The 27,634-nt window shown below is 34.4% G+C and overlaps 1 protein-coding gene across 7 annotated transcripts; it reads right to left on the bottom strand.

Annotated features, from left to right (window-relative positions):
- Nucleotides 1–1,147: 1,147 nt before the first annotated feature.
- Nucleotides 1,148–27,382, bottom strand: ZNF711 (zinc finger protein 711). Of its 7 annotated transcripts, none has more exons than XM_027053749.2 (12): nt 27,172–27,382; nt 25,303–25,430; nt 24,163–24,425; nt 23,691–23,795; nt 16,920–17,480; nt 10,852–11,007; nt 9,595–9,732; nt 7,425–7,562; nt 6,629–6,706; nt 6,496–6,543; nt 4,333–4,476; nt 1,148–3,842 (listed from the first exon to the last, which is right to left on the bottom strand). In XM_027053749.2, the coding sequence occupies exons 4-12, from the start codon at nt 23,767–23,769 to the stop codon at nt 2,665–2,667; spliced, it is 2,520 nt and encodes an 839-aa protein (XP_026909550.1). In that variant the 5' UTR covers nt 23,770–23,795; nt 24,163–24,425; nt 25,303–25,430; nt 27,172–27,382; the 3' UTR covers nt 1,148–2,664. The 7 variants fall into 7 exon arrangements, with proteins under 7 accessions (XP_026909550.1, XP_026909549.1, XP_026909551.1 ...); XM_027053748.2 differs by having other exon boundaries at nt 24,168–24,425; nt 27,172–27,381; XM_027053750.2 differs by lacking the exon at nt 24,163–24,425.
- Between the last annotated feature and the right edge of the window lie 252 nt (nt 27,383–27,634).

The raw sequence follows: 27,634 nt of genomic DNA, 5'->3' as shown, positions 1-27,634 counted from the left end.
CCAAATTCATAAGTGAAAGAAAGAAAATGCATCTATTTTTCTCCAGCTACACTGTAACTATGAACTGGAATAACCTCTTCACATGGCTTTCTGCTTCTTTCAGCTTCTCTACAATGCCTTCCTCACATAACCTCCAAAGTGATCTTCAAAATGTAAATCATATTAATCCTGTAAAATCCTCTAATGGTTTCCCATATCAATATCTCATCTCTTATCAGTCAGTCTCCCTCACTGTGGTCCAGCCAAAGCTTGTTCTATCAGGTTATTTGTATTTGCATGCTTCTTTGCCTTGTATGCTCTTCCATAAGATCTTAATGACTCGTTCCTTCTTGTCACTCATGTCTCAGCTGAAAATCCATGTCTTCAGTACAGATTGCCTCTATCCACTCATGCACAGCTATCTATTGAAGCAAATTTGCCAAAGCATACCAGAATTACACTGGAGGATTTTGTCTACCACATTATTAATCCTATGGTGGTAACACATGGGAGCTTACTAGAAATGCAGAATTGTATGTCCCATCCCACACCCACTGAATCAGAACATGTATTTTAACAAGATCCCTAGGTGAACCCCATTAAAATTAAAGCTTAAAAAGCACTGGTCTAACATGTAATGACTAAATGATTTCTTCTTTTTCTGTTAGTGATCACTAAAGAATAATTAACCCAATTGACAGTTTTAAGCAATAGGGCTATATATCTAGGTACATGAATTCTATTAAATGTTGACTGCTTTAAATATAGCAGGTTAAGTGTCATTTGCAAAAATCTTTCCCAAATACTTGAATTAATGCTTTTCCTTTTGAATGTATATTGGTCTATTTGGAACATAATTAAATTCTTTTCTCAGGATTGTGTTACTTAAGCAGGTTAGGAATTTTCAGTTTTCTCTAATCTCAAGTCGTAAGATGAACACCTTCATAGCATTTCATCATGGTTTTAGCAGAAATATAAATTTTTAAGGAGTAATCATGCCATAGTCATCATAATTATTTAAGTTCCTAGCTCGTGTTGTTTTGAATGCACAAAATCTATTAGACATTACATTATGGACCAAATTACCTATAACAATTTTAAGTAAAAAGTCTTTTAATAAAGAGTGAACATTAAAACATACTTTAAATAAATTCATAAAACCCTGAAGTGCAATAAATGCTTTTTATTGTATGCTCATTTCAATGAGTAACATTTAGAAATAATAATCCCACATAACAATGACAATCTTATTTTACAGCGTGTACATCATTTACAGCCACATAACACACTATTTTAGATTTTCCAAATTTAATATTCTGAAGTTAAGAAAGATAAAAAATTTATTCTCAAGGAACAGATCCTTATCTGGTGCAAAAACAGAAAGGTGAACATTATTTAAAACACAAAGTCACAATATAGCATAAAGTAAAATTACATTTTAGTTATGTTGAACAGCTGAGTGGAAACATGAAGCAACTATAACTTAAAAGTACACATCATATGCATTACATTTATGAACAGGAGTTTCATTAAATTTCCCTAAACCAGCTTTTTATATTAAGCGCCATTTTGATTTGCAGCATGCTAACACAAAGCATTGTTAAAGGGATGCATATTTTAAATCTATACACTGTAAACTGAATATCCACCTCCAAACTCTACTGGCAGCATAGTGTTTTGTTAAATACTGCATATATACTGCATCATATTGAAAATTCATGTTAATAATATGGTATATAGATTTTAAAAAATCAAAATTTCCAATAATGGCATAAAATTGCACCTTTAAACATTAGAGCAAGTACAAATAGAACAATCATACTTGCTAAGACTGCCCTAAAAAGAAACTTCTAAACATAGTATTTAAGAAAACTGTTCTCCCAGTTTAAACTTTAGATCATTAAGAAATATAGTGCTAACTTTATTTGCAACACTACTGTTGCATCTGTTTTAGAAAGCCACATTTGACTCAAACATACTTTTGTCATATATGCCATACTGAAAAATCAACCTGAACATCAGAAAAAAGAGAACTGTAATCCTAAACTTCACTTTACACTTCAGGAAAGAATGCTATATTTTAAACATCCTATCCTGTGATAAAATCTTAGCAGCTCTGAAATTCTTTTTAATAGTACTGAATTAATATAAGCTGTTTTCCAGTGGAATTTCTTTTAATGGATACATAAAACTTTTGCCATTTCTGGAATTCAATTTTCAGGTACCATAAAAAAGGCCCAATGACTAAGTGACTGATGCATGAGTAAATTTTATTTCTCCACTTCATTTCTAAAATCACATAAAAGTGAGGCTTGCTTGCCATAGCAAAGCATTGTTAAACTCAATTATGTATGATCTTTTCACAAGTATTGATCTCTAGTATGATCAGCCAATAAAGTCATTGTCTTTGCTCTTCCCTTCTGTAGTTTATGCATATAACACTATTAAATAGACACTTAAGAGTTTTTCTGCAACCATTCTATGGTGCTTCTTAAATTCTTTAAGTAATTTTCAAAGGGGTATAAGATCCCCTGTCATTTCAAATATTTCAAGATCTCTAATACAAAGAATGTAAAGTTATGATTTACTATCAAGCTTTGGAACTAGATGAAACAGTTCATGAAATTTTCATCCCATGTAGTGTATCATATTTTCTAAATAGCTTCTTTCTTTATATTGATCTTATTACATAAGAGCCTCCTTGTGGTGCCTCATAATATGCTGATTTTTTTCTGATGGTCTTCGGAATCCCTTCTTGCAGAATTCACACCTGTGTGGATAGTCTTTTGTATGTATTGATATCACATGTCGTTTAAAGCCTGATGCATCTGTAGTGCTGTATTCACAATACTCACATTGGTAAATCTTCCTTCCAGTGTGGGTCTTCATATGTTTTTTGAGTTCATTTTGTTGCCTGAACCCTCTCTTGCACCTTTTACACTTCAATGACTGATCCTTAGTATGAACTGAAAGGATATGACCACTAAGAATAAATGGATCTGATGTTTTAAAGTCACAGTGCCTACACTGATGAATCTTCCTACCCTTATGGATATCACTATGCTTTTTGAGCTCAGAAGGACGATGGAAACCTTTTTCACAGACCTCACATTTGTGAGGAAAATCCTTAGTATGGACAGATATGATGTGCCGCTTAAGGTCACTTGAGTTGGTGCTCTTATGGTCACAATGAGGACACTGGTGTGTCTTATGTCCTTGAAACAAATCCAGATGGCGTTGAAGCTCCCTCTCATCACCAAATGCTTGAGGACAATGCTCACATTTATATGGCAAATTGTTACCATGTTTAGACTTAATGTGAGTTTTCAGATTTGACTGATCTGCACACCTGAAGACACAATACTGACACTGATATGGCTTCTCACCAGTATGGGTTCTCATGTGTTTCTTGAGTTCAGAAGGATGTCGAAAGCCCTTACCACACTCAACACAAACATGAGGAAAATTTTTGCTATGAACAGCCAGTAAATGTCTGTTTAACAGTCCTTGTTCTGCAGTTTCATAGTCACAGTATTTGCACTTGTGCATCTTCGGCTCCTTGTCTCTTAATATAAGTTTATTTGAACTCAGTGGACTAGCCTCTCTGTATCTTCGTGTGTATTCTGTAAATTCATGGGTTTTGTCAACTTTGTTTATAAGCTTATGGCTTTCCAAGTGGTTATGGAAACTCACTTTCTTGTTAGTTGTGAAGTCACAATCTGTACACTGGTATTTTTTTCTCATCAAATGATCAGGATGATTCTTCATGTGTCTTTTCAAGAATCCCCTGGATTTAAACTTTTTTGTGCAAATATGGCAAGGGTATACTGTCAGGGGCTGTCCATCAGGGCCTATTATAACAGCTAGATAAAAAAAAAAAAGGAAGTTATGACAGTTGGCCAGATTGTTTTAAAGGGTTTTACAACAAAGTTGCCAAAATTAACTGACATTCACAATGTGAGAACTATACTAGTAGAATAAAATCCTGTAGAATACAATGCACATTAAAAGTGATTTGTGATAAAATACCTCATTAAAAAGTAATGAGCATCACCATAGTATAGACCATTCACCTGTTAAAATGTTATATACATTTTGTAAACCAGAAATAGGCAACCTCTGTGAAACCAACCTGAAAATTCTCTTTGAAAACAACATTTGGGTAAAGAGCATACAAGCATAGTTTTACTAAATGTCAAGCACTTAAAAAAAACCCAACTATTTAAATCAAACGCAAACAGGTATATGGGAATAGGACTACTCTGTAACAATGGACTTCTTTTCCTTTGTTTACCAAAAAATGTTTCCAAGTTTCAAATCATTATAATATTCATAAAGTATTAGTATTTTTACCTGTTTGCCACTGCCTGGTTTCTCCCCTTCTCCTCTTCTTGGCTTTTTGTTTAAGTACTTTATTTGTATTAATGCTATCACAAATTTGAAGGTACTGTGCTGCTGTACTACTTCTGCTTTCTAATGTTGAGTCCAAAGTATTTCCTGAAAAAAAAATGATACACTATTAAATTACATAATATTTATACTTTTTGGTTTTGGATAGATGAATTACTAGAGATGACATGGCATTAAGTTACCATTGCGGTACTAAATTCACAAAGTATACCCATATTCTTTCTTTTATACCCTTACACACACACACACACACACACACAACTAAAAACACTTTAAATATCATGTGAAATTAACTTTAAACTATCTCAATTTATTCATCCTAATGGAATAAACTAATAAGGTGAATGTAACATGAGACCATGAATTTTATGACCCAAACAAAATATTGGCATCAGATCAATTTCTCACCAATGAAGGCCGATGATGTCAGGCTCTGCGCTGACAACGCAGAACCTATTTGGAATTTTCTCACCCTGCCCGCCCCCCGACCCTCTCCCTCTCTGAAAATGAACGAATAAACAAAAAAAAACTTAAAAAAAGAAAATAGTTTTGCCCCAAAGAAGACATTAACAAGCAATTGGTATCAAGGAGAATTTTTACTTTAAAATAATTTCTATTTTAACCTTGGCTGCAGCAACTTTTTACTAGACATGTCTCTGGAGGCAAGGGAAACAAAACAGAAGCAAAAGTCAACTATTGGGACCTCATCAAGATAAGAAGCTTCTGCACAGCAAAGGAAATGATCAACAAAACAAAAAGGCAACTGACGGAATGGAAGAAAATATTTGCAAATGACATATCGGAAAAAGGGTTAGTATCCAAAATCTATAAAGAACCTATCAAACTCGACACCCAAAAAACAATCCAGTGAAGAAATGGGCAAAAGACATGAACACACTTTTCCAAAGAAGACATCCAGATGGCTAACAGACACATGAAAAGATGCTCAACATCATTTATCATTAGGGAAACACAAATCAAAACCACAATGAGGTATCACCTCACACTTGTCAGAATGGCTAAAACTAACAACACAGGAAACAACAGATGTTGGCCAGGAAGCGGAGATACGGGAACACTTTAGTGAGAATGCAAACTGGTGCAACCATTCTGAAAAACAGTATGGAGTTTCCTCAAAAAAGTAAAAATAGAACTAACCCATGACCCAGCAATTGCACTACTAGGTATGTATCCAAAGGATACAAAAATGCTGATTTGAAGGGGCTCATGTACCCCAATGTTTATAGCAGCACTACCAACAATAGCCAAATTATGAAAAGAGCCCAAATATCCACTGAGTGATGAATGGATAAAGAAGATGTGGTATATATATACAATGGAATATTACCCAGCAGCAATCAAAGAGGATGAAATCTTGCCATTTGCAACAACATGGATGGAATTCGAATGTATTATGCTAAGTAAAATCAGAGAAAGATAAATATCATGTGATTTCACTCATGTGTGTATTTAAGAAACAAAACAGGTGGACAAAGGGGAAAGGAAAAAAATAAGATAAAAAGAGAGAGGGAGGTAAAAAGAGACTTTAATACAGAGAACAAACTGAGGGTTGCTAGAGGGCTGTTGGGTGGGAAGATGGGCTAAATGGTTAATGGGCATTAAGGAGGGCATTTGTTGGGATGAACACTGGGAGTTTTATGTAAGTGATGAATCATTAAATTCTACTCCTGAAATCGTTATTACATTATATGGTAACTAACTTGGGTTTAAATAAAATTAAAAAAAATTTTAAATAAATAAAAAAACACCATTACATTTAAAAAAACATAAAATAAAAATAATTTCTATTTTATAATTTTCTCCATAGCAGCCTTTTATGATTCATATTGTAAGTTGCCCAACATCTGTATCATGAGATAAAGCTAAAATGAACTGCACTTGCAGAATAACATGCATTATGTTTGTACCTAAATTAATCAATTCCCCAAAGAGGAAAACTCTTATGTAACTAACTAGATAAGATATGACCAAGCAAGTAAGAGTCTAACCTATGTGTCCATACACACAAACCAGTAACTGGTTATTTTCCAAACACTATATAAAACTGGCTATTTAACTTACATGTCGCATATAGTGCTCTCTTACCTGATGCTTGACAATCTTCATACCTCCGGGAAACTCTTCTTTCATCTCCTAAAAAAAAAAAGGCTAATTAAAAACTGATATGCTGAGTATAATGATTACTAGTGGATCACATCTTAATCTACAAAACTCTTACTTTGACCATTGTTCCTTGGATTAAACTTTTTTGTTGTTGAGTTCTTCCACTCCCATAGATTAGATATAATTTCACGCACTGAAAATAAGGGCTACTGTTAGCATCCTTGGAACTGTTAAAATCTAGAACAATCTTATTTTTAAAATAAAAATTGAGTATATATTTCTGCAGAATACACTCAAAATTGAAGATGTTCAATAAATGACTGTTGAATGAATGAACCTTTGGAAAAACTGAGATAAGATAATGCATTTGAACACCAAAACTTTTCAAAATAAAGAGTATGCCTGGACCATCTTGTAAATTAAGTAGGAATGAGGTTACATAGAAAGAAAAAAAAAAAACCCTGATAAATTTACCTTCTGTTAGATCAATTTACCTTCCATTAGATACTTTCTAGAAGAGCACACCTGGTTTCCTGTTTCTTTTCAAACCCCCCAAATCTTATTTGTGGTGTTAATACATGAAATAAGTTTTTGAAAAAGGGGAAGGATCAATTTTCAAAGGATATTCCTATTTTAGAAAAATAAAACTTTTTATGACACTCACTTATACAGGTAGGATTTTGAATAAAGCCTACTGAAAAACAATAATGCATTAAGCAAGGCTCATTTTAAATAACACAAGATATATGGTAGGAAAATCACGTATGTAACTAGAGATTAATCAGTCCACAGCAAAACATTGTATATTAGTCAACTCATGAGGGCCATTAGCACAGCATATTTAATGACCTAAAGGCTGATCAAATAGATATGTTATGTACTTAGCAGGTGAAAAAATGCCAGTGTCCTACCATATGCCGCAGCCCAGACAACAGGGACAATTGTTTTATTAACATCAGAGTCCTCAAGCTGAGTCTCAGGGAGAGAAGTTCCTTCCTCTTCCCCTACAATGACTTCCATGTAAACTTCATCTGCTATTTCAGCGCAACCTAAATTTTAGAAATAATTGCTTGTTTATAACCCCAAATATTTAATAAATGGGTAAAAAATTCCAAACAATTAAAATTTTTCCAACTGTCAAGATTTTAATTTTAAAATTACATTAGGCACTTTGGAGACGAGTGCCTCTAGGAGACAATCATTTATTAAAACTCTTATTCTCCTCTTAGAACCTATCCTATGAAAATGACTTTTAGATTATGTAAAACATTTGCGCTTGGAATATATTGACTAATTTTATAGTCCACTGGGCATTACAAACTTGTAAAAAATGCTGCAGTCCATAATTGTGCTTGACTGATCTTTAGAACTCAGAAAGCATTTCCCATAGAATCAATACTAGAAAGTGATCCTTGCTACCCCATATACTATAACTTAAATGCAGTTCTGTACACGCATTGAAAAGTAGTCAAAAATACTAGTAATTGAAAAAAATTTAAATAAAAATAATCAAAGTCATATATATGTATATATAAAACATAATGTATATATAAAGTGGTCTTCATGTATATGTGGACATCCTTTAACAGGCAGGATTTTCAGACTCTACTGAGAAAAGAAGCATTAAGTGAGACTCACTTTTTAAAAATATAGTATCGGAGTAAAAAAATATAAACCTAGAGAGTCATTTAGTATATTTTATGTGACATAATCATTTCAATTTAAGCTGTTAGGTAAAAAATTGGCTTTGAATTTATGCTTTTCCTTTGATTCACATATTGGGAGCTTCTATTCACTATGGAAGCAATGTGGAAAAAATGTGAGAAAAAAGTGTCCCTTTTCTCCCAAGTTTCCCTTCTTTCAATTAATGAGAAAGAGACACTGGTCTAAGCTTTCCACTTAGACAAGGAATTCTGGCATCAGTTAACTTAAGCTTCAGTCTCCCAACTTTTATTGTGCCCCTTTGCTGACCAATGAGTAAAAATAATAATAAAGAATTTAAAGACCAAATAGAAATTACTTCATTTAACACTTTTCCTCTCCAATCAAATCCTCTAGACTTACTTGTTTTTAGATTATCAACTGTGGTGTATTATTCATGTTTGGGATTGGAATTCAGCTTCCCATGGCTTCTAAGGAAGGAAATCTGAGGCGTGGAGGTCAGAGCACAGTCTAGGAAAAGCTGAGTATTATCTAGGTAATGCACTCAAGTGGAGGCTTTTGCCCTTCCAGGGCAAAACAAAATAGTTTTGTCTCAGCATGGAAAGAAGACAGAAAAAGCCATAGTGAAGGGCTGCATTCCTACACTGAGGTGAGAGTGTAACATGCCCTCATAAGGAAATGGGCAGCATGGCAGGAAAGGAAATCTGAGGAGTTATTTTCACCGTATGGTACTCAGCCCCAAGAAACCTTAAGCAGCAACTACTTGGAGACCATCAAAGGCATAATAAGTAAAGATCCTGGGAGCTTAACTTACTTGGGAGAATACTTACTCATCTAATCCTTCAGTGACAGAAGGAGAACAACCAGTTAGCCTTTCCACTGCTAAATCCAGAGAGGCCAATGGTGTTCACTGCCATGTGGAAAGAACACTGGCAGTAGAGTTATATAGCTAAGAGTTGAAATTGTACATTCCTCCCTTAATATTATAATGATCTTGGGCAATTACTTAAGTTCCCTGAGCACTTTTTTCCTCCCATAAAACAAAGATAATACCACCTACCTCGGAGACGAGTTGTGAGTATTAAATATTTATGCAACATATCCAGTAACACAGACAAAATAGATGCCCAATAATTACCTATGTATTTGTGGGCTCTAATGAAGTCAGGAACCCTATGTTGTGTATCTCTGTATCCCTAGTATCTGAGACATAGTATTTCATGTTTGCTGATTTGAATAATACATGTATGCATGAATGGTCAAAAGGACTGTTTTCTTTTAAATTAATTACAGCAAAGGTCTGACTTATTTTATTGAACTTTGCTCCTATATAGTGCTTGTATCTCTGAGATTGCTTATTTTTTTTTAAAGAATGCATGATGGCTACTGATAAGTCACTACAGTGCCCCTTTTTCTTACTAATATCATCTTCTTCTTGAGAAGAATCTTTAACTGCCATGTAAACCATCTTCTCCCGCTGCATTCGACTCTGGTCAAGCACTCCAGCTACAGAATGTCCATTGGTGTACTCACTCTCTGTGACAATTTCTGTTCCACCTTAAAAATTAAATCACATATCAATATAAAGAAATATCATGAAATAATTCCCTAAGTCAATAAGGAAGATATATAAGAAATATTTTCCTATGGAAAAATATTCCCCAAAATATTCCAATATAATGTCTAAGTGTCAAGAGAATTTTCTTATAAAATACACTCTGAATTTTCAGTAACCACTGAGAAATAACAACAAATGTTAACATTTACATCACACTTATATGCAAAGCACTATAGAAGTCTTTAATATGTATTTTACCCATTTAGTCTTCACAATAGCCCTATGAGGTAGTTACTATCATCATGGCCATTTCATGGATGAGGAAACTAAGGCAGAAAAAGGTTAAGTAACTCACCAATAACCATTCAGCTAAATGGCAGAACTAGGATTAAAATCCAAGCAGCCTGCCTCTAAGCCTGCCCTTAAATGCTCGTAACTTCCTGCTCTAAATCAAAGCCTCTCCACTCATTTGTTTTGATAATCCCAACCATAACATTCTACTTATGTTGAAAGAATCCAAGAATGATATATTCTGCATTCCTGCTTATTCACATACAATTTTTTTAATATTCCATCCCAAAAGAAGTCTATAAAAATCTGCACTGGGGTGCTGGGGTGGCTCAGTCGTTAAGCATCCGACTTTGCCTCAGATCATGATTTCACAGCTCATGGGTTCGAGCTCCGGGCTCTGTGTTGACAGCTCAGACCCTGGAGCCTGTTTTGGATTCTGTGTCTCCCTCTCTCTCTGCCCCTTCCCCTCTTGTGCTCCATCTATCTCTCTCAAAAATAAATAAACATTAAAAAAATCTGCAGTTTATGGGGTGCCTGGGTGGCTCAGTCAGTTAGGTGTCTGACTTTGGCTCAGGTCATGATCTCGCAGTTAGTGAGTTCAAGCCCCGCATTGGGTTCTATGCTGACAGCTCAGAGCCTGGAGCCTGCTTCAGATTCTGTGTCACCCTCTCTCTGCCCCTCCCTTGCTTGCACTCTGTGCCTCTCTCTCAAAAATTAAAAAAAATAAATAAAAATTTAAAAATCTTCACTTTAAAAGATAGTCACCAGAAAAGAATAAGTTTTCATTCATAACTATTATAGCAATAAATTAAAATTAGTCTTTGTACCTATTTCAACATCATCTTCAGCCTCAGCTTTAAATATATACACTTTTATTACTTCTGAACCAAATCCATCTTCTTTAACATCTTCCTGTGAACCATCACTGCCAATTTTTAATGGTGTGTTCCCCATATGCTCTAATTTTTCCCCAACATCATCCACTGTAAAATATAAAGAAGAAACTATTTTAGACAAAAAGTATAACTGACATTTAGTGGATGTCATAAGAGCAACATGAAATGTGTTGATCACCTATCCACTGTATTCACTTTATGACCTATTATGCAACTACTGAAAGTGCTTTGTTTCATGAAAAAACAATATACAACATCAGATATACTACACAATTGTAACTACAGAAAAAATTTATTCAGAGATTTTAATTTATATATATGAAATACTTAATAACCACAGAGCCTTAATTAAGATGGTTTTGGAAACGATTAAATAATCTTCCATTACATTCAACATTTTAAGTTAAATCCTAACACCAAAATTAATAACAGAAAAAATCAGAACATAAAAATACATAGTACTCATAAAATAAGCTCACATAAACAATTCCCAAACTAAATAGCAGTATTTTTAAAACCAATCAGCATATGAAATTTAGAATTGAGAAAAGAGTAAACATCACCTGAATGATTTTATATAAAGGCCTTTTCAGAAATTATAAAAACAATATCTTAATACTCTTAATTTCTGTTGAGTCAATGGAAGACAACTTCAAACCAGAAATTTTGTATACTTCTATATTTACAAACATATGCTAGACTTAAAAATCATATAGAAAGGTAAAGCAACAATATTTGAGAGTATTACTTACATTTTAAGTATACATAAAATTTTTATTCTCTACAGTGTTTAAGAATAACATTTATTTTCACATGAATACTATGCACAAACTATGCGATAAGTACATATCAATAAACTTTGTTCTTTAATCATAAATATTAATATATTCCTTCAAATATTATATGACTACCATTTTTTATTTCAATGCTATACCTATAAAAACTGAAATATAATCTAATTGAAAATCTGTCTCTACCTATTATGTATATTATAGCATCATATATGAAACATAAAATCCTAAAGCCTCTGACTATATCTAAACAATTCCAGAGCTACTGAAAAAAGAATAAACTGACATAGAAATTATTAATTCAGTATTCTTAAGAAACGAATTTCAAGAAGATCTAAATAGGTAGAAGTCTAGATTTCCCTTATCTCCATTTTAAATTTGATACATGCAAATTCAAAAATATTTTTTTGGCCTTTCAAAATGGTGGAAAACACATTTCAGAAATTCTTTTTACAACGCAAAGCTACTTCAACTCTGTGATTAAATATAAATTATTCCATACTATTTAAGAGTTCAAAGAGTTTGTCTATGAAAGAAAGGACCTAAATAATCAAAATAAATTGACTAAATATATTCATTCCAACATAGCCCCTAATTCTATTACTGCATTTCCTGGAAATTTTTTTTTTACAATGGGACAGATTAAAATGAAAGAAAAACAAGATGAAGTATCTTATATTATCGATTTAATAATAGCTTCTCTTTTAAAACATGTTGAATAAAGCAATGACATCACAGAAAAAAATTAAAAGAGGCAACTTAAGATTTCAGAAAATGTTTTCTCATTCTTGAAAATAAAGACATAAGATATACAAAACCTCAAAAAGTGTCCAAAATATGAATTTCTTAAGTTGGAATAACTTATATTAAATAAATGAAATACTGAAAATACTCTCATTTGATAAATACTGCTTTATTATCATTGAATGGTTTAAAGTGATCATAGCTACTTCTGGAACAAATTGAATTAAAACTATAATTCACAAAATTAAAGCTCATGAAATGAAATACACATTTTTTGGTCACTTCTCAATAATTTTGTACCATAGTTTTTGCTTTAAATATTGAAATAACTGTTGCTATCCTGATTCCATTTATACCTTAAGGTCATCCATGGTTTAACGTATCCATTATTTTCTACTTAGATTCCTCAGAATGAGCAACTTTGAAATGTATTGAGTAACCAAACTTGTTTTGTATTTTAAGATTATAGAAGGTTATAATGTTATTAAAATGTTACTATGCAGTTTTAAGAGATAAACCATCAACTTCACCAAGATTTATTCTGTATTCTTTGTTACAGAAAGTACAAAGGTAACAAAGATTTAATGGTCAATCAAGCGATTTTAGAAATGGATCCTCAAAGACTCTTAATGCAAATACTAAAAATACCCCAAATTAAGGCTTGCAATATCCAAGTCCCACAGTGTTGTTTCTTAACCCACAGGACATTCCAGACGGTAATAGCAAGTAATATTATCCACATCACAGAATTCTACTGGTGCTAAATGTAACATAAAACAGTAAGATGCATTGTTGATAAGTCTGCTAATGTTTGATATTCCTTTATAGAACTCAATAGCACAATGTGATTAAAAATTCAATATAACATTCCTTTTAAAAGCTAAGTAGGCTTTTTACTGCACCCCTTTTATGTTACATCTACCAAAATTATATTATGGATATGTTATTATCAGTATAGAGTATACTGATGTACTACAGAGATTATTAGATCAGGCAATATGTAAAGAATCTGTATTTCACAGCACTAAAACAAACACAAGTTACTAACATTTATATTACAAAGGTGTGCCAGTCCCAAGTGTATACCCAAGAGATCTGAAAGCATGTCTGCACAAAATCTTGTACATGAATCTTCATAGCAGCATTATTGATAATAACCAAAAAATAGAAACACCATATGTTTATCAACTGATGGATAACTAAAATGTTTATCCTTATAATTAAATATTAGTAATGAAAAGGAATGAAGTACTGACACATGCTACAATATGAATGATCCTTGAAAGATTATGCTAAATGAAAGAAGCCAGACACAAAAGGCCACAAATTACATGACTCCCTTTATATGAAATGTTGAGAATAGGTAAATCTATACAGACAGAAATTGGATTAGTGGTTGCCAGAGGAGGGGGAGTGGTATGTAGCAGAGGGGTGACTGCTAAAGGGCATGGGGTTTCTTTTTGGAGTGAAGAAAAAATTGTAAAATTGATTGTGGTGATGTTTATACAATGCTGTGGAATATACTAAAAATCACTGCACACCTTAAATGGTGAACTTTATGGCATGTGAATCATATCTCAATAAAGTTGTTATGTTAAAAAAAACACAAAGGTGTTAACTTTTCTTTTTTACCCTTGAAATTGGTGAGGTTTGATGACATCTCCCATAATGACTATACCAAGACATTTTGCTTTTTACAAGATTATGTTCCCAAAAGAAATATACAATAAAACCTTGGTTTGGGAGCATAATTCATTCCAGAAGCATGCTTGCAATCCAAAGTAATCACATATCAAAGCGAATTTCAAGAACCACTGTCTCAGTTGTGATCATGTGACATTCAGCATCATGTACTACTCATATTGCAAGACATTGCTTGTTTATCAAGTTAAAATTTGTTAGAAATGTTTGCTCCCCTGGCAGAACACTTGCAAAACAAGTTACTTGCAATCCAAGATTTTACTATAAACTGATTTTATAGGTAAAAAACAATTTGAAAGCATTATATTGGTTCATTATTTAATGGAACTTCCTTCTTCCAGTGAAGCCTTTATAAAGATATTATGGATGTTAGTTATTTTTAAAGAGCACACCTAGGATAATTTTAGACAGATATAGTTACTCTACATTACTTTACAAGTTACTTAGCACAAGTGGGAGAGCCTACCCATCTGTTAAGATAAACAATTTGTGATGTTTGGCTTAAAAGGGGAAAAAGCTCAGATGCACCTCAGGTATGAGACAAAACAAATTCCCTACCTCTAAAACTTAGCTATGGTAAGAGTTCCTTATAGGAATATTAAGGGACTCAGAAATAAGACAAATGTCTGTTTTAAGTCCTCAACTTTATCTCTTAAACATTTTGAAAATCTCTATCTTGGAAAGAAAAACAGAGAAGAGGACTTTTTAAATTAACACTGAGGCCTTTAAGGTAATTTATTCTCTTCACGCCTATAAGATTCAAAGGCCAAGAGAAACCAAGAGGTAAAGAAAATGAAGTGAAGATTAAGAGATGAAGGGAAAAAATTAAATCAAAAGAGAATAAAATAAAACAAATGAAAATGGTAAGGAAGAGCAACTAGTTCCAATTTGAGTAAAATAATCATTATAAAAATGGTCAAAGAACTGGGTGGTAGGAAAATGGGTGATATAAAAAAATATTTAATTTTTGTATATTCCATGTTCCACAATAAAAAAAACTGCTTACGTTTGTTGTTGTTGTCCTTACTAATGATTAAGGAGTTAATTAATTCTCAGACTAAATTTCCCCTAAAATGATCCCACAGCAATCCCAGTATTTGAGCAATATAATGTTCTTTATAATCTTCAGTTTACTCCTATTAGAGTAGAAAGACAGAAGCCCTTTGCATTTGACATATAGGGCAATATAAAAATAAATACTGTGAATTAAAATATTCTAGAAACTCTTTCAAAAAAAACTTTTGCAGAATCAAATCACAGAAGACATGTTAAGGTATGACAATTCACAAAACATATAATGAATTTTAAACTATTTTAATATCAGAGTTTGACTTGACAAGTACTCTCTTTTAAAATGTTTATTTATTTGGAGAGAGAGAGAGAGCAGGGGAGGGGCAGAGAGAGAGAGAGAGAGAGAGAGAGAGAGAGAGAGAATCCTAAGCAGGCTCTGTGCTGTCAGTGCAGAGCCCAACATGGGGCATGATCCTATGAACTGTGAGATCATGACCTGAGCCGAAATCAAGAGTTGGGCACTCAACTGACTGAGCCACCCAGGCACACTGACAAGTACTCTTTTAAAGGCACAATATTATTTTGGTACTAGAAAGGCTACCAACTTTTGTCACACCATTTTATATAATCATAACCATAGTTGGTTTTTTTAAACATCAGGTTAAGATATAAATATGGAATTGCTTTAGTAATGGACATCAATTTAAAAAGAGGTAATAACAGTTTGCACAGTCTTTTAGTGACTTAAATCATTCCCTTAAAAACAATGTAAATATTCACCTCCAAAAGTGGTTGTAGAGGGAAAAAGTTAACATGCTATACTTCAGAATCATATTTACAAATTAAATCTAATTTGTTTTTAGTTTTAAATTCACTGATACATATAACATATCACCACTTCATGCACACATACACATTACTCTACTTGTTGATGCACTTCCCAATCAGTCCTTTTTTATTTTAAAAAGAAAAGAAAAATCCACCATGAAAAAGTGAACTTTATCTAATTTTTATTACTTCCAACATGATCCCTCCAAATTGTATAAAGAACAGACCTACTTCTTCCTCAAGTTCCATCAATAACTCATCATGAGATTTTTATCATTGTTGCTGTTCAGGCAAACCCACCACTTAAAATGAGAACAAGATATTTCTATCTTCCTCCTTCAGATAGAATGTCTTAAAGACATCATAAAGCAATCTGAAATAAACACATCAAGGCATTTTTCGCACAGAATATACACATGCATATTTAGACAAAAAATAAACACAGGGAGAACTGCAGAATACAATCTGAGTTTAAGATTTCCTTTTCAAGTACTTGATAAAAAATTAATTACACATTCCTTGATATATTATACTTAAATTCCTAAGCAAAACTTAACTGACGACTCCAGTACCTACCACATTAAAAAGCAAGCAGTGGTTGCATAAAATAAACTTCCTATTTTGAAATATACATATTTACCATTAAAAATTTTATCAGTTAATGTTCTTGTTGAACCTTCCTTTTGGTGCTAATGTATTAATAAATTACATTAATTTACCTAATTGTGGTATGAACTTTCATTGAGTAAATTAAAAATATGAGCAAGTTCAAAAAGCATCTCAACAATACAGCTTTGTAAAAAAATATTTTGCAAAATGATTATCCTCGTGTCTTTTATTGACTAGATCCCCCATCCCAGAAAACCTTTCCAGGTTATATATAAATAAATCTCCCAAGTAATTATGTACTTTTGTTTCACTTACAAGATATCATTAAGTAGTCTTCAGAAGTGCTCTTGACATCATCATCATCATCATCATCATCATCATCATCATCTTCGGTTTTAATAGTAACTGAAGAACCAGGAACACCACCAGCTGCTTGAATCACAGTTTCTGTATCTGAATTAGTTACCAGAACCTCCTCTGATACCATTGTGGGAGAGTCAACTCCTGAAACACAATCTTGGACCACATGTTCTAAGTGTCCATCAGGACCAGTAACAAGGTCAGCCACAAAAACCTGCTCAGGTACTCTAACGGTTTCTGTAATTAGCTCAGAAGTCAAGATATGATCACTATCATCTTCCTCTAAATCTTCTTCAATAGCAACATCAGCTTCAAGTACAGCTTCAGGAACAATTACCCCTTCTGTTACTACATCAGTCTCAGTGATGATATCAGGCCCATGGACAACTTCAGCTGCAAGGCCATGATCAAGAGTTATCCCATCATCTGTGACAACATCAGAAACTAATACAGCCTCAGGAACCGAAACAACAATATGGTCTCCATCGATATGCGCAGTACCAGCCATTCCAGCCACTATAATACAAACAATTATCCAAAAAAAGTAAAGTTATTTTATTAATTAAAAGTACTATAATATATTTAATATATCAGATGACATAAAACATTTCAAAATATGAAGTAGTCCATGCAAACTATCATCTTAAAAATCACTGACAATTTAAATGCAATAAAAACCATCACCAGGCGCATCTGGCTGGCTCAGTTGGTAAAGCATGTGACTCTTCATCTTGGGGGTTGTGAGTTCAAGCCCCACATTGGGTGTAGAGCTTACATAAAAGTAAAAAAAATAAAAACAAAAATAAAAACAAAAACACAAAACATCACCAACCAGGAATTGGGGTGGAGGTAGGTGAAAACAATGTTAGTAAAATCTAAATTAAGAGCTTAAAAACAATGCACTTTATTTTCAAGTAAAACGTAAAAGCCACAATGAGATATCACTACATTAGAACAGCTAACATAAATGAACAATAACACCATAGGTTGGTGAGGATACAAAGAAACGATCTCTCATACATTGATGGCAGAAATGTAAAATGGTAGCAACCACTCTGGAAAATATATGGCAGTTTCTTAAAAAACTGAACATGTATTTACCATAAAACCCAACATTTACACTCTAGGGCATTTTTCCTAGAGATATTAAAACATATGTTTACACAAAAAACTGTAGATAAAAATTCATAACAGGTCATTGTGGCTATTACACATAATTGCAAAAAAATAGAAAACAACCTAATTGTACTTCCAGCAGATAAATGGTTGGTAAAACCAACTCTGGCACATCTCTATCATGGAATACTACTCAGCAATAAAAAAAGGTGACAGACTATTGATACATTCAACACCTGAATGAATCTCCGGAAAATTAAAGCAAATTACTAAAGATTATGATACTACATACTGTATAAATGGAATCATTAATGTAACATTCTCAAAATTACAAATTATAGAGATAGACAACAGATTCAAAGTTGCCAAAGGTGAGGGTGTGTGTAAATATATTGGCATAGCATATATATGGTAATGGAATAGTTCTAGATCTTTATTGTGGTGGTGTTTACAAAAATTTATATATAGGGTAAAACTACACAGAACTATATACACTTACACAAATATATGTAAAAATAATGGTGATAACTTCAGAAGGTCTTTAGTCTAGTTAACAGTAATGCACCAATGTTACCTTCCTACTTTTGATACTGTAGTACAGTTATATAAGATGTCACCATTCCAAGAGGAGGAGTACAAGCTACATGGGACTCTATGTACTATTTTTTCTACTTCTTGTAAGTATAGTATTTCAACAAAATTAAAATCAAAATAAGAAGGACACACAAACATAAATGCGTACTAATGTTAAATTAAGTTTGTAAAATATGGCAAGCTTAATACCTTATAAAATATGCATTAGAAGCATAAAACTCCCTAAAATTCTTTATCTTATAAGAATTACTATATTCAAAAGTGGAAAGCATCTTTTAACACCTGATTTGGGGGGGAAAAACCCAACTCACTGTAGACAAAGATTTGGTTTGATAAAATTCATACATAGGGACTCTAAATTTCACTAAGTTCTAAACCAGTAAGTCTAAAGGAACAAAGCTTTGAACAATGTTTTTCTTGAGCACCAACTCCTACCTTCTTTACAAATATTATAAAAGTATAAAATCACTTCATGAAGAACTCTTAAGTTTTGCCTCACTGAAGTGTACAGGAAACAAATTAATAGAGTCTATAGTCCAGGTTATAACAAAATTATCTACATTAAATAATCTAATACAAAGCCTTCTCCACATAATGATCACTTTCTATAAAGTCATACCTGAAAGAGTGCTATACAGTGTTCACTATTATTAACCAATTCATTATGGAAGTTAGTTAACAAGTTAATATGGAAACCAGCACACTATCAAAAGATAAAGTGAGAAAGGAAAACTACCTTTCAGGATTATCTTCCTTTCTACCCCTCTGTACTGTCCTCAATATTCTCAAACTCTTACCTAAACCACCATATTACCCCAAAAGGAGAGAGCTTCAATCTTGAAAATCTGGTAAGCAAAGGGAGTATGTATAAAACAAGTACTTTCTATTCACTGGTTACTCCACCAGCCATTTTGGAGATGGGGAGTTGGTGGAGGTTCAAATCGAACATTCAACCAGACTAGAAATGTGGTTTTTAACAAGGAAAAATTAAATGTTAAGCCTATAAAATTCACAGTATTGGAGTTCTATGTATATAAACAATAAAATGAATATTTTATAAAATCCTTCCACAAGTCAGACTTAAAATATGGAAAATTCTGGAGGTTAGTTTGGTTCCTGAGAGTACACACTAGGGAATGATGGAAAGACAGAATAACACCAAATGCTAGCCTGGGTTCAGATTAACCTGACTGGGAAGATTCTAGCCTCTACTCTAGTAGGAACTTACAGGTCAAAATAAACCAGATGTAAGCATTAAAATAAATCCAAATATGCTTGTTCACACTGAACTAAATAATAATATCAAGGATCCTAGACCAAGAATTGACAAGTTTCCCACAGGGTGCTGACATATTACTCAGACCAAGATCCAAGATGTCCCTTATTAAATTTTGCTTTTTCCTCTCATCAGCTCATCTGCTTAGTTAAATCTCATGAGCTTAGTTAAGCTCATCTGCTTAGTTTTCCTCTCATCTGCTTAGTTAGATCTCATTAAACTTCTAAACAAAGTCACTTATTTAACTACGCACTAGCTGTATTTATTGCTTCCGACTATGCATCAAGCAACCTACTAATATTTTTATAAATATTATCTTATTTAAGCCTCAGAACTGTATGATGTATTATTATCTCCTTTTTAAATATGAAAGAACTATGGTTTAGAGAAGTTAAATAAACTTGCCCAAGGTTCAAGCTGAGGACTGAGCTTATTGTTTAACTCTAGACTGGCTGTTTTCTACCTGTCTACAGGAGGAGAATAGAGTTTATTTACTCTACATACTGTTTTTAAGAGATTTATAGGGTTAACCAAGTGAGTCACTATTAAAGGAACAGTTTGAGAGAGAGAGTAAAAAGATCTATCACAAAGTCACTCAATTAAATTTTAAAGCATTTAGTAAGCAGCATTAAATGGTATTAAAAATGTATCTCACTAGGTAACAAATTATAAATGGTAAGAAATCATCATTTAAAAAGTGTGAAATCAATGAGGTAACCAAATAACAATAAGAAATAAGTCATCATTTCAAGAATTTCCCATTTCACTAAAGTTATTTCATTTAAATGTGAATACCTGAAACTTCACCAGAGGTATAGCATAAAATTTGGTATTTGTTGGGTCTTTCTTGGGCCACATGTAAGGCTGTTTTGCTATTTAAATCACTGAGCAACCAACATACTTTTTGCATCAATAAAATCTTAACTATTAAATTCAATGGAACAGATTCCAAAGAGAACCATTGTACCGAGACACAAGCAAAGTTATACAAACCGTTTTGTAAATTTAAAAATCTCAAATATCCTTCAAAAGAAACTGGCCTACTAAGCTTCTGAATTAATGTTTCAGGTTCTTAATATAATAGCCAGCCCATCCTGACCAAGAACATTATAGAATTTAGAGATCCTCTGACACAGTATATTTACTTGACTAGCTCTACTTGTGTATGCCAACTCTGTTTCACAAAGATCATTAATTTTAGGGATTCCAAATATCTAAGTTTCTATGTTGACAGAAATTTAAATTTTTTTTTACATTTATTCATTTTTGAGAGACAGAGAGAGAGCACAAGCGGGGGAGGGGCAGAGAGAGAGGGAGACACAGAATCCGTAGCAGGTTCCAGGCTCCGAGCTGTCAGCACAGAGCCTGATGTGGGGCTCGAACCCACAAACTGCAAGATCATGACCTGAGCCGATGTCAGACGCTTAACCGACTGAGCCACCTAGGCGTCCCAATTTGAAGAGAAACTGATACAGGCTGCAACATGGATTAAACTTGAAAACCAGGCTAAGTGAAAGAAGCCAGACACAAAAGGCCACATATGGTATGATTCAATTTATGTGAAATGTCTGGAATAGGTAAATCCATAGAAATATTAGTGGTTGCCTAGGTCTGGAGCAGGGTAGGGGGTGACCACTAATGAGTATTAGGTTTTATTTCTTCAATGACAAAATGTTCTAAAATTAGGTAGTGGTGATGTTTGTACAACTCTGTGAGTATAATAAAACCACTGAATTGTATTCTTTAAAATGGGTAGGCTGTATGATATATGGATTATTAACTCAATAAGAAAAAAAAAGGATGTACATAATGTATTTCAACATGTATGTTCTACTTCCCTACCAACTAAAAGGAAGTAAAGTATTAGATGTAATAAGGGGTTGATTAAACCTTAAAACACTGAAGAAGAACAAGGAAAAAGAAGGTAAGAGGAGCATCAAGGAAATATTCACCAGCAGTAAATGGACATTTTTTCCCCAATCTTTGAAAGGAATCAGGCTTTACTTGCTAATACGCAACTTCTTCTGGAGTGAGGGGGGTCTGGAAGTTCACTAAATGCTACAGGGTGGGTTAAATTTTGTATCATATGGAGACAATACTGTATTTTTTCCATTTCTAAGGTATCTTATTTTTAAAATTTTTAAAGGTTTATTTATTTTTGAGAGAGAGAAACAGAGTGAGAGTGGGGGAGGAGCAGAGAGAGCGGGGGACAGAATCTGAAGCGGGTTCCAGGCTCCAGGTTCCAAGCTGTCAGCACAGAGCCTCATGCGGGGCTTGAACTCACGGACCGTGAGATCATGACTTGAGCTGAAGTCAGAGGCTTAACTGACTGAGCCGCCCAGGTGCCTCATAAGATATCTTATTTTTAAAAGGCAAAGAATTAAACGTGACATTTCAACCAAAACTTATTAACATACTGAAGTTAAAGTGTTCCAGTATTTTAAAAAAACTACCTCTAAGCAAAGAATTCACAACATTCGTTGTGAAAGCTTTACTCTTGAATTCTTTGTCCTTCTTGTAGAATTTATTCCTGTACTTTTTACACCCAAATCACTTCTAAGTCATTCATAATCAACACAATTGACTTCTGATTCACTTAGCAGAATAAATCAATGATTGCTTTCTACTTCATCAATTGACTATATTGTCATCTTGATCTCAACCATATTCAATCTTGATCTGTGCACCACATCTTTATTCATTAGACAGAAGTGTCATGGAATCAGAACTGGAGAAGACCTTAAATGTTATCTAGTCCAATCCCCGCACAAATCTGAATTAAGTAATTTGTCCAAGTTTACACAGATAGTTAATAGGACAGCCAAGACTAGAATCCAGTTCTTCTGATTCTTAACATTGTGGGCTTTACAACAGGGGAGAAAATAACATATTCAACCACATTAATGTGAAAACAGTAGTAACATTTTCTTAATTGAGAAAAGTATCACTAGTTGTAATCCTCCATCCCTAATATCCTCTTTGACAATTCCACAATACCTTGTGTTTTTTGTTTATCCCAATTTACTATTTGTTTTTTCTACTCTCACTCCACTTTTCCTCAATTCTTACCACTCTATCCTTGCCTCTAATAGTTCAGATACCTCAATCTCTTCTATAATTCAGACTGACCCTACCCAAATTCAGTTTCTTTGTTGACTGTTATACAGTCTTAACATCTTCATGAAAATAACTACTGTTAAGAGGCTACTGAAAAACCTGGCCACAAAAGCAGAGAATCTTTTCTTTTTTAAAAAAAGAAAAATGTAATACTATTAGAAACAACTTTCTGAAGATACTGCATCAGAATATAATTAACCACCTAATGCGTGACTTTCCTATATCACAATATAAGCATCTAACTTCTTTGAAATGATTAAAGTAGTTCCTTTACCAGTTTTATTAACAAAAGCAATTTAAAATGTATTTTAGAAAACCAATTTAAAATTCCCTATATTCAAGAACTAATGTGGTTAATTATGTAAGCTGAATTTTTTCATTTTCAATGCCATATTATTACTATATTCCAAGTTTCCTTACCTCAACCTTCCCACAAAATTTTAAGAATGACTTTAAGCAGACTACTGACACATAGCTTTACTTTAAGAAAATGAACCCTACAAATGGATTTTCCTAGCAAAAGAACAACTTTTCATAAATTCTCCCCTTCCTCAACATAGTTTTGACATTGAATATGCTCTGATTTTAAAAAGAAAAAAAATATAACAAAGAAAATGCTTTACCAAAATCCTGCATAATCATGGTATGGGCCATTCTACAGTCTGATGTGTGCAATCCAAGACTTCCACCACCTGAATCCATACTTAGCAAAGTTCATTCACAAATCTCTGTAAAAGAAATGGTTTTAAAATAGTTTAAATATGTTTAGGCCAAAGTCAGTTGTTCTGAGAAAAAAAAAATGCAATGGAAAGTATGCCTCAGAACCAGGTATGCAAATCTCATTATAAAAGAAAAGAAAACAAACCATAAACCTCAATTAGATGCTTTATGTGAAAAACATAAGTAAAAGAAGGGCTAAATGAAAGAAAATAAATCAAATGGATAATAAGACACAGTAAAGGTGAGGAGCCACAGGGGAAGTGATAGAAGCAAGCAAAAGAACAAAACTGTAGCACTGACATTCCAGTTAAAATGTAGGTTATAAGAGAAGAAAAAGAACAAGATGACAACAAACAATAGTTGGGATATTTATACATTACTAGAGGACTCAGGTGTCTAGTATTAGTGAATTTCATCCAGTGGCTCTCATCCATTTCTTCCAGACCCAGATCAGCCCTGCAGCGGAGCTCTGCAGATAAACTTGTGTTCCACCTCTGGCTCCCGGGGTTCTACTTATAATGTAAAATGTTCTATCCCAGTTTCCCTGGAGTTCTTTGAGCCAGTAAGGACTTCTGGCCTCACTCTACTACATTCTCTTGTCACATAGTTTTGAGGACTCATGGAAACATGACTGCTTCCTAAATATGGTAGAGATAAGATCAATCACATATAAACATTTAGCAAACTGTTCCTTTCAGAATATCATTTACTTGTAATTCTACAACTGATTTTTTTCCTTAGTGATTAATAAAGTCATGTTAGCTTCATGTTAGTTTTGAAAGCAAGGATTCAATCTATTTCACTTCAAGTGATGTATCCTATATTTAGGATCCACAGACAGCATGGAACCTAAAGTCGGATGCTATCACTAAACATTATTTCTTACAATTACATAGGTGTATTTCCCATTCAAACATAAGATTCTAAGTATATCAACCAAAGTAATCTGTCAATTTTATAAAACATTTGTCTCATTTTTATTTAGGAGTGTTTAATATTAGGCTATACTGCACAAAAGATGAGATTATCATTAAAGTTTTAGAAAGCTGCCATGTAAAGCAACTTAATCCTTAAATAAGGAGATTACCAAGATTTTTTCCTTGCCTTAAAGTTCTGTAGGAGGCAGAAGAGTATAACATTTGAATGGTGCAGATAAAAATCCTACAGTAGTAGGTGTCATTTCTGTGTATCAATTGATTGGACAAAATCACTTTATGTATGAACAAAATTACAAATTTTTAGAAACTCTTCTGTATTTTTCAAATATCACATTGTTTTCTGTCTCCAAAATGAAGTCATCAGAGGCAAGAGAGTTCATGATAAACTATCCATATGTTCACAGAGATATATCAAAATGCCATAAGGACTTATTTTAACATTTAAAACAGTGTACTATATCAACTTTAGAGTATTGTTTTCTTTATCACATAACTAATAGAACTACAAATGCCTTAAAATGTTTTAAACACTTAATTTTAATTATTAAATAAGATAAAACATTAAATTGTTAATCACCTTAATATGACTGTCTTGAAGAAATTGTAGATTTTCTTACATATTGTCAAATAAAATCTGCAGCAATTTGTTTTTGTTATTTTTCCTTCTGAACTATGTTATTTTCTTTGGAAAAGCGTTCTCTTTACCTATTGTAAAAATACATTCAAAATTAGACATTTTAAAACATTTTCAACCAAATCTCTTACACAACTTAAGAATTTTCTTTACACTTTAACGTGCAGAGTGAGGTAAAGAACGGCTCAAATGCTCAAATCTGTTCATCTAAAAAGCATCCGGAGGGATTCCAACAGAAATAACTACCTACTACGATATTAGCAACATTATTACAATTGAAATTCGACCACTTCATTAAACCAAAATCTTGTTTCTCTAAAGCACATTTAAAAAATCTCTAGCTATACCTTATTTTGTAAAGTGAAAGACAACCAACCAAGGGCAAGCTTTAGCCTTGCCCAATCGATAGAGAAAAATCTGCACTAGTGCTCAAAGAAGTGTAAAAATTTTAACACATAGTGTAACTACTGTGGTAAGTATTATACTGTATGAATACCCAATAAATAAACTGGAGCACCTTTTCCCATATAGGACGTTGAAATAAGATCAATAATAAATGAGGTATGAGTACAGCAGTGTGTTAAGTATTCAATAGCCAATAGATAGCTGGGCTTCTCAACATTCTCAAGAGTGTATCTTACATCCTGATTGAATGGAGCTAACCACTAAGTACGCTTCAAGTAAACATCTTTCTATCAATGTACGGGGAGCAGAAATCACAAAACAAACAACAACAAAAAACATTTTACTCTCATCTGTCTCCTCCAAACAGCTCACTCAGGACCTAGCTTCTTGATGATGTAAACAGGGTGAGAGGTAGAAGAGAAATCTTAAGGCAGCAGAGCAAGAGAATGCGAAAGTAGTATTTGCAGATAGGAAACAAAGGAGCCCTGGCAAGTAGCAGTATTGCAGCTTTGGACGCAACCAGCTTCCCGCATAAGTCTCCCTTCCCGTGACCATGCCAAGTTCCAATCATTTCGAGCAGAACGCACAGACGTGCCCTCTTATATATTACCCATCTGACTGGATCTTAAGTCAAACAAGAGAACCTTCTCCGTGGAAAGGCAGGAGGCGAAGAGACAAGAATACCCTTTCCCCTCCTCCCTCCTCTCACTTGGTGCAGCGGTCGCTACCGCCGCTACCCACGCCGTGCTGCCCAGCCCCTCATCCTCCTCCCGCTCTCTCTGCCCCGCTACATGGGAGACGGCTGGGAACCAAAATGGTGGTGTTTTAACGGAGGCGACAACTGCCGCACACACCCGCCCCCCCCCCCCCCAGGCTCTGGCTGTTCCCTATTCCCTAAAATGCCCGATTCTGTGCCACCTCCTCGCAAACGCCACCATAACTCGCGCATTCCAAGGTTACCATAAGCAGAGGAAGGGGGGGGGGGGGCAGAGAGGTGGAAGAGAGACGAGAGTGAAAGGAATATGGGGGGGTGGGGGTCGCCGGGAGAAAATGCCAGGGGGACGCCGCATTCTTCAATTCACCGTTTTGTTTTCCGCCATTTTCCCGTTACCCTAAACCACCGACGGCCTCAACGACGGCTCTAGACCTTAGGGGCTCTGGCCTAGGAGAAGGAGAGGTTGCCTGAGGGGGAAAACACTCACTTCCCTCAATTCCTCCAGTCACCAGCTGTGGCTGAGGAGAAAAACTGTCAGACCGAGAGGGAGGCAAAGCTTAGGGACTAGACGCCCCTTCCATTGTTCCCTTCGCCCTACACTACAGGCTGGGTGTGAGCCTCTCCTCTCACAGGAGCGACACTGAGCGCAGCGGACCCAAATCCCTCTACTTTCTCTTCAGGAGTCTCCTTACCTGCTGCCACTGCTCCTCCACCGCCGCCGTTGGATTGTGACCGCGCTCCGGATTTCTGCGGGGGTCGCCAGCTGTGGATCTGTAAGGTCCTCACATTCGGGTTTCCGAGGTTCCGTAGCCCGAGCCAATCACAAGCTACTCTGCGTCTGGGAGGCGCGCCGCCTAGTCCTTCTTTTTATCGCCGCCGACATGCTGAGGTTGCATTACGTCACGCTGCCCTTGCTGCAGGGTAGGGGGCCAAAGGGAGAGCGCGCGCGCGCGCGCGCGCGCGCGCGATCTGGAGATCAAGAATCCCGCGCTGAGTTTGTGCTTGGAGAGGCCAGGGACTTGCAGGGGGTGGGGGTGAGGGTGCAGCACGGGCGAGTCCAAGTAAAGAAGCTTGGATCTTGGGGCGCCCCTGAGGAGTTTCCGTGGGAAGATTTTCAGTTTTCCAGGTTTCCCAAGGGAAAGGAAGGGGGGGGGG

This window comes from Acinonyx jubatus, chromosome X (genome assembly GCF_027475565.1).
Source record: "Acinonyx jubatus isolate Ajub_Pintada_27869175 chromosome X, VMU_Ajub_asm_v1.0, whole genome shotgun sequence".
Taxonomy (NCBI): domain Eukaryota; kingdom Metazoa; phylum Chordata; class Mammalia; order Carnivora; family Felidae; genus Acinonyx; species Acinonyx jubatus.
This window is presented reverse-complemented; position numbering and strand designations above follow the sequence as displayed.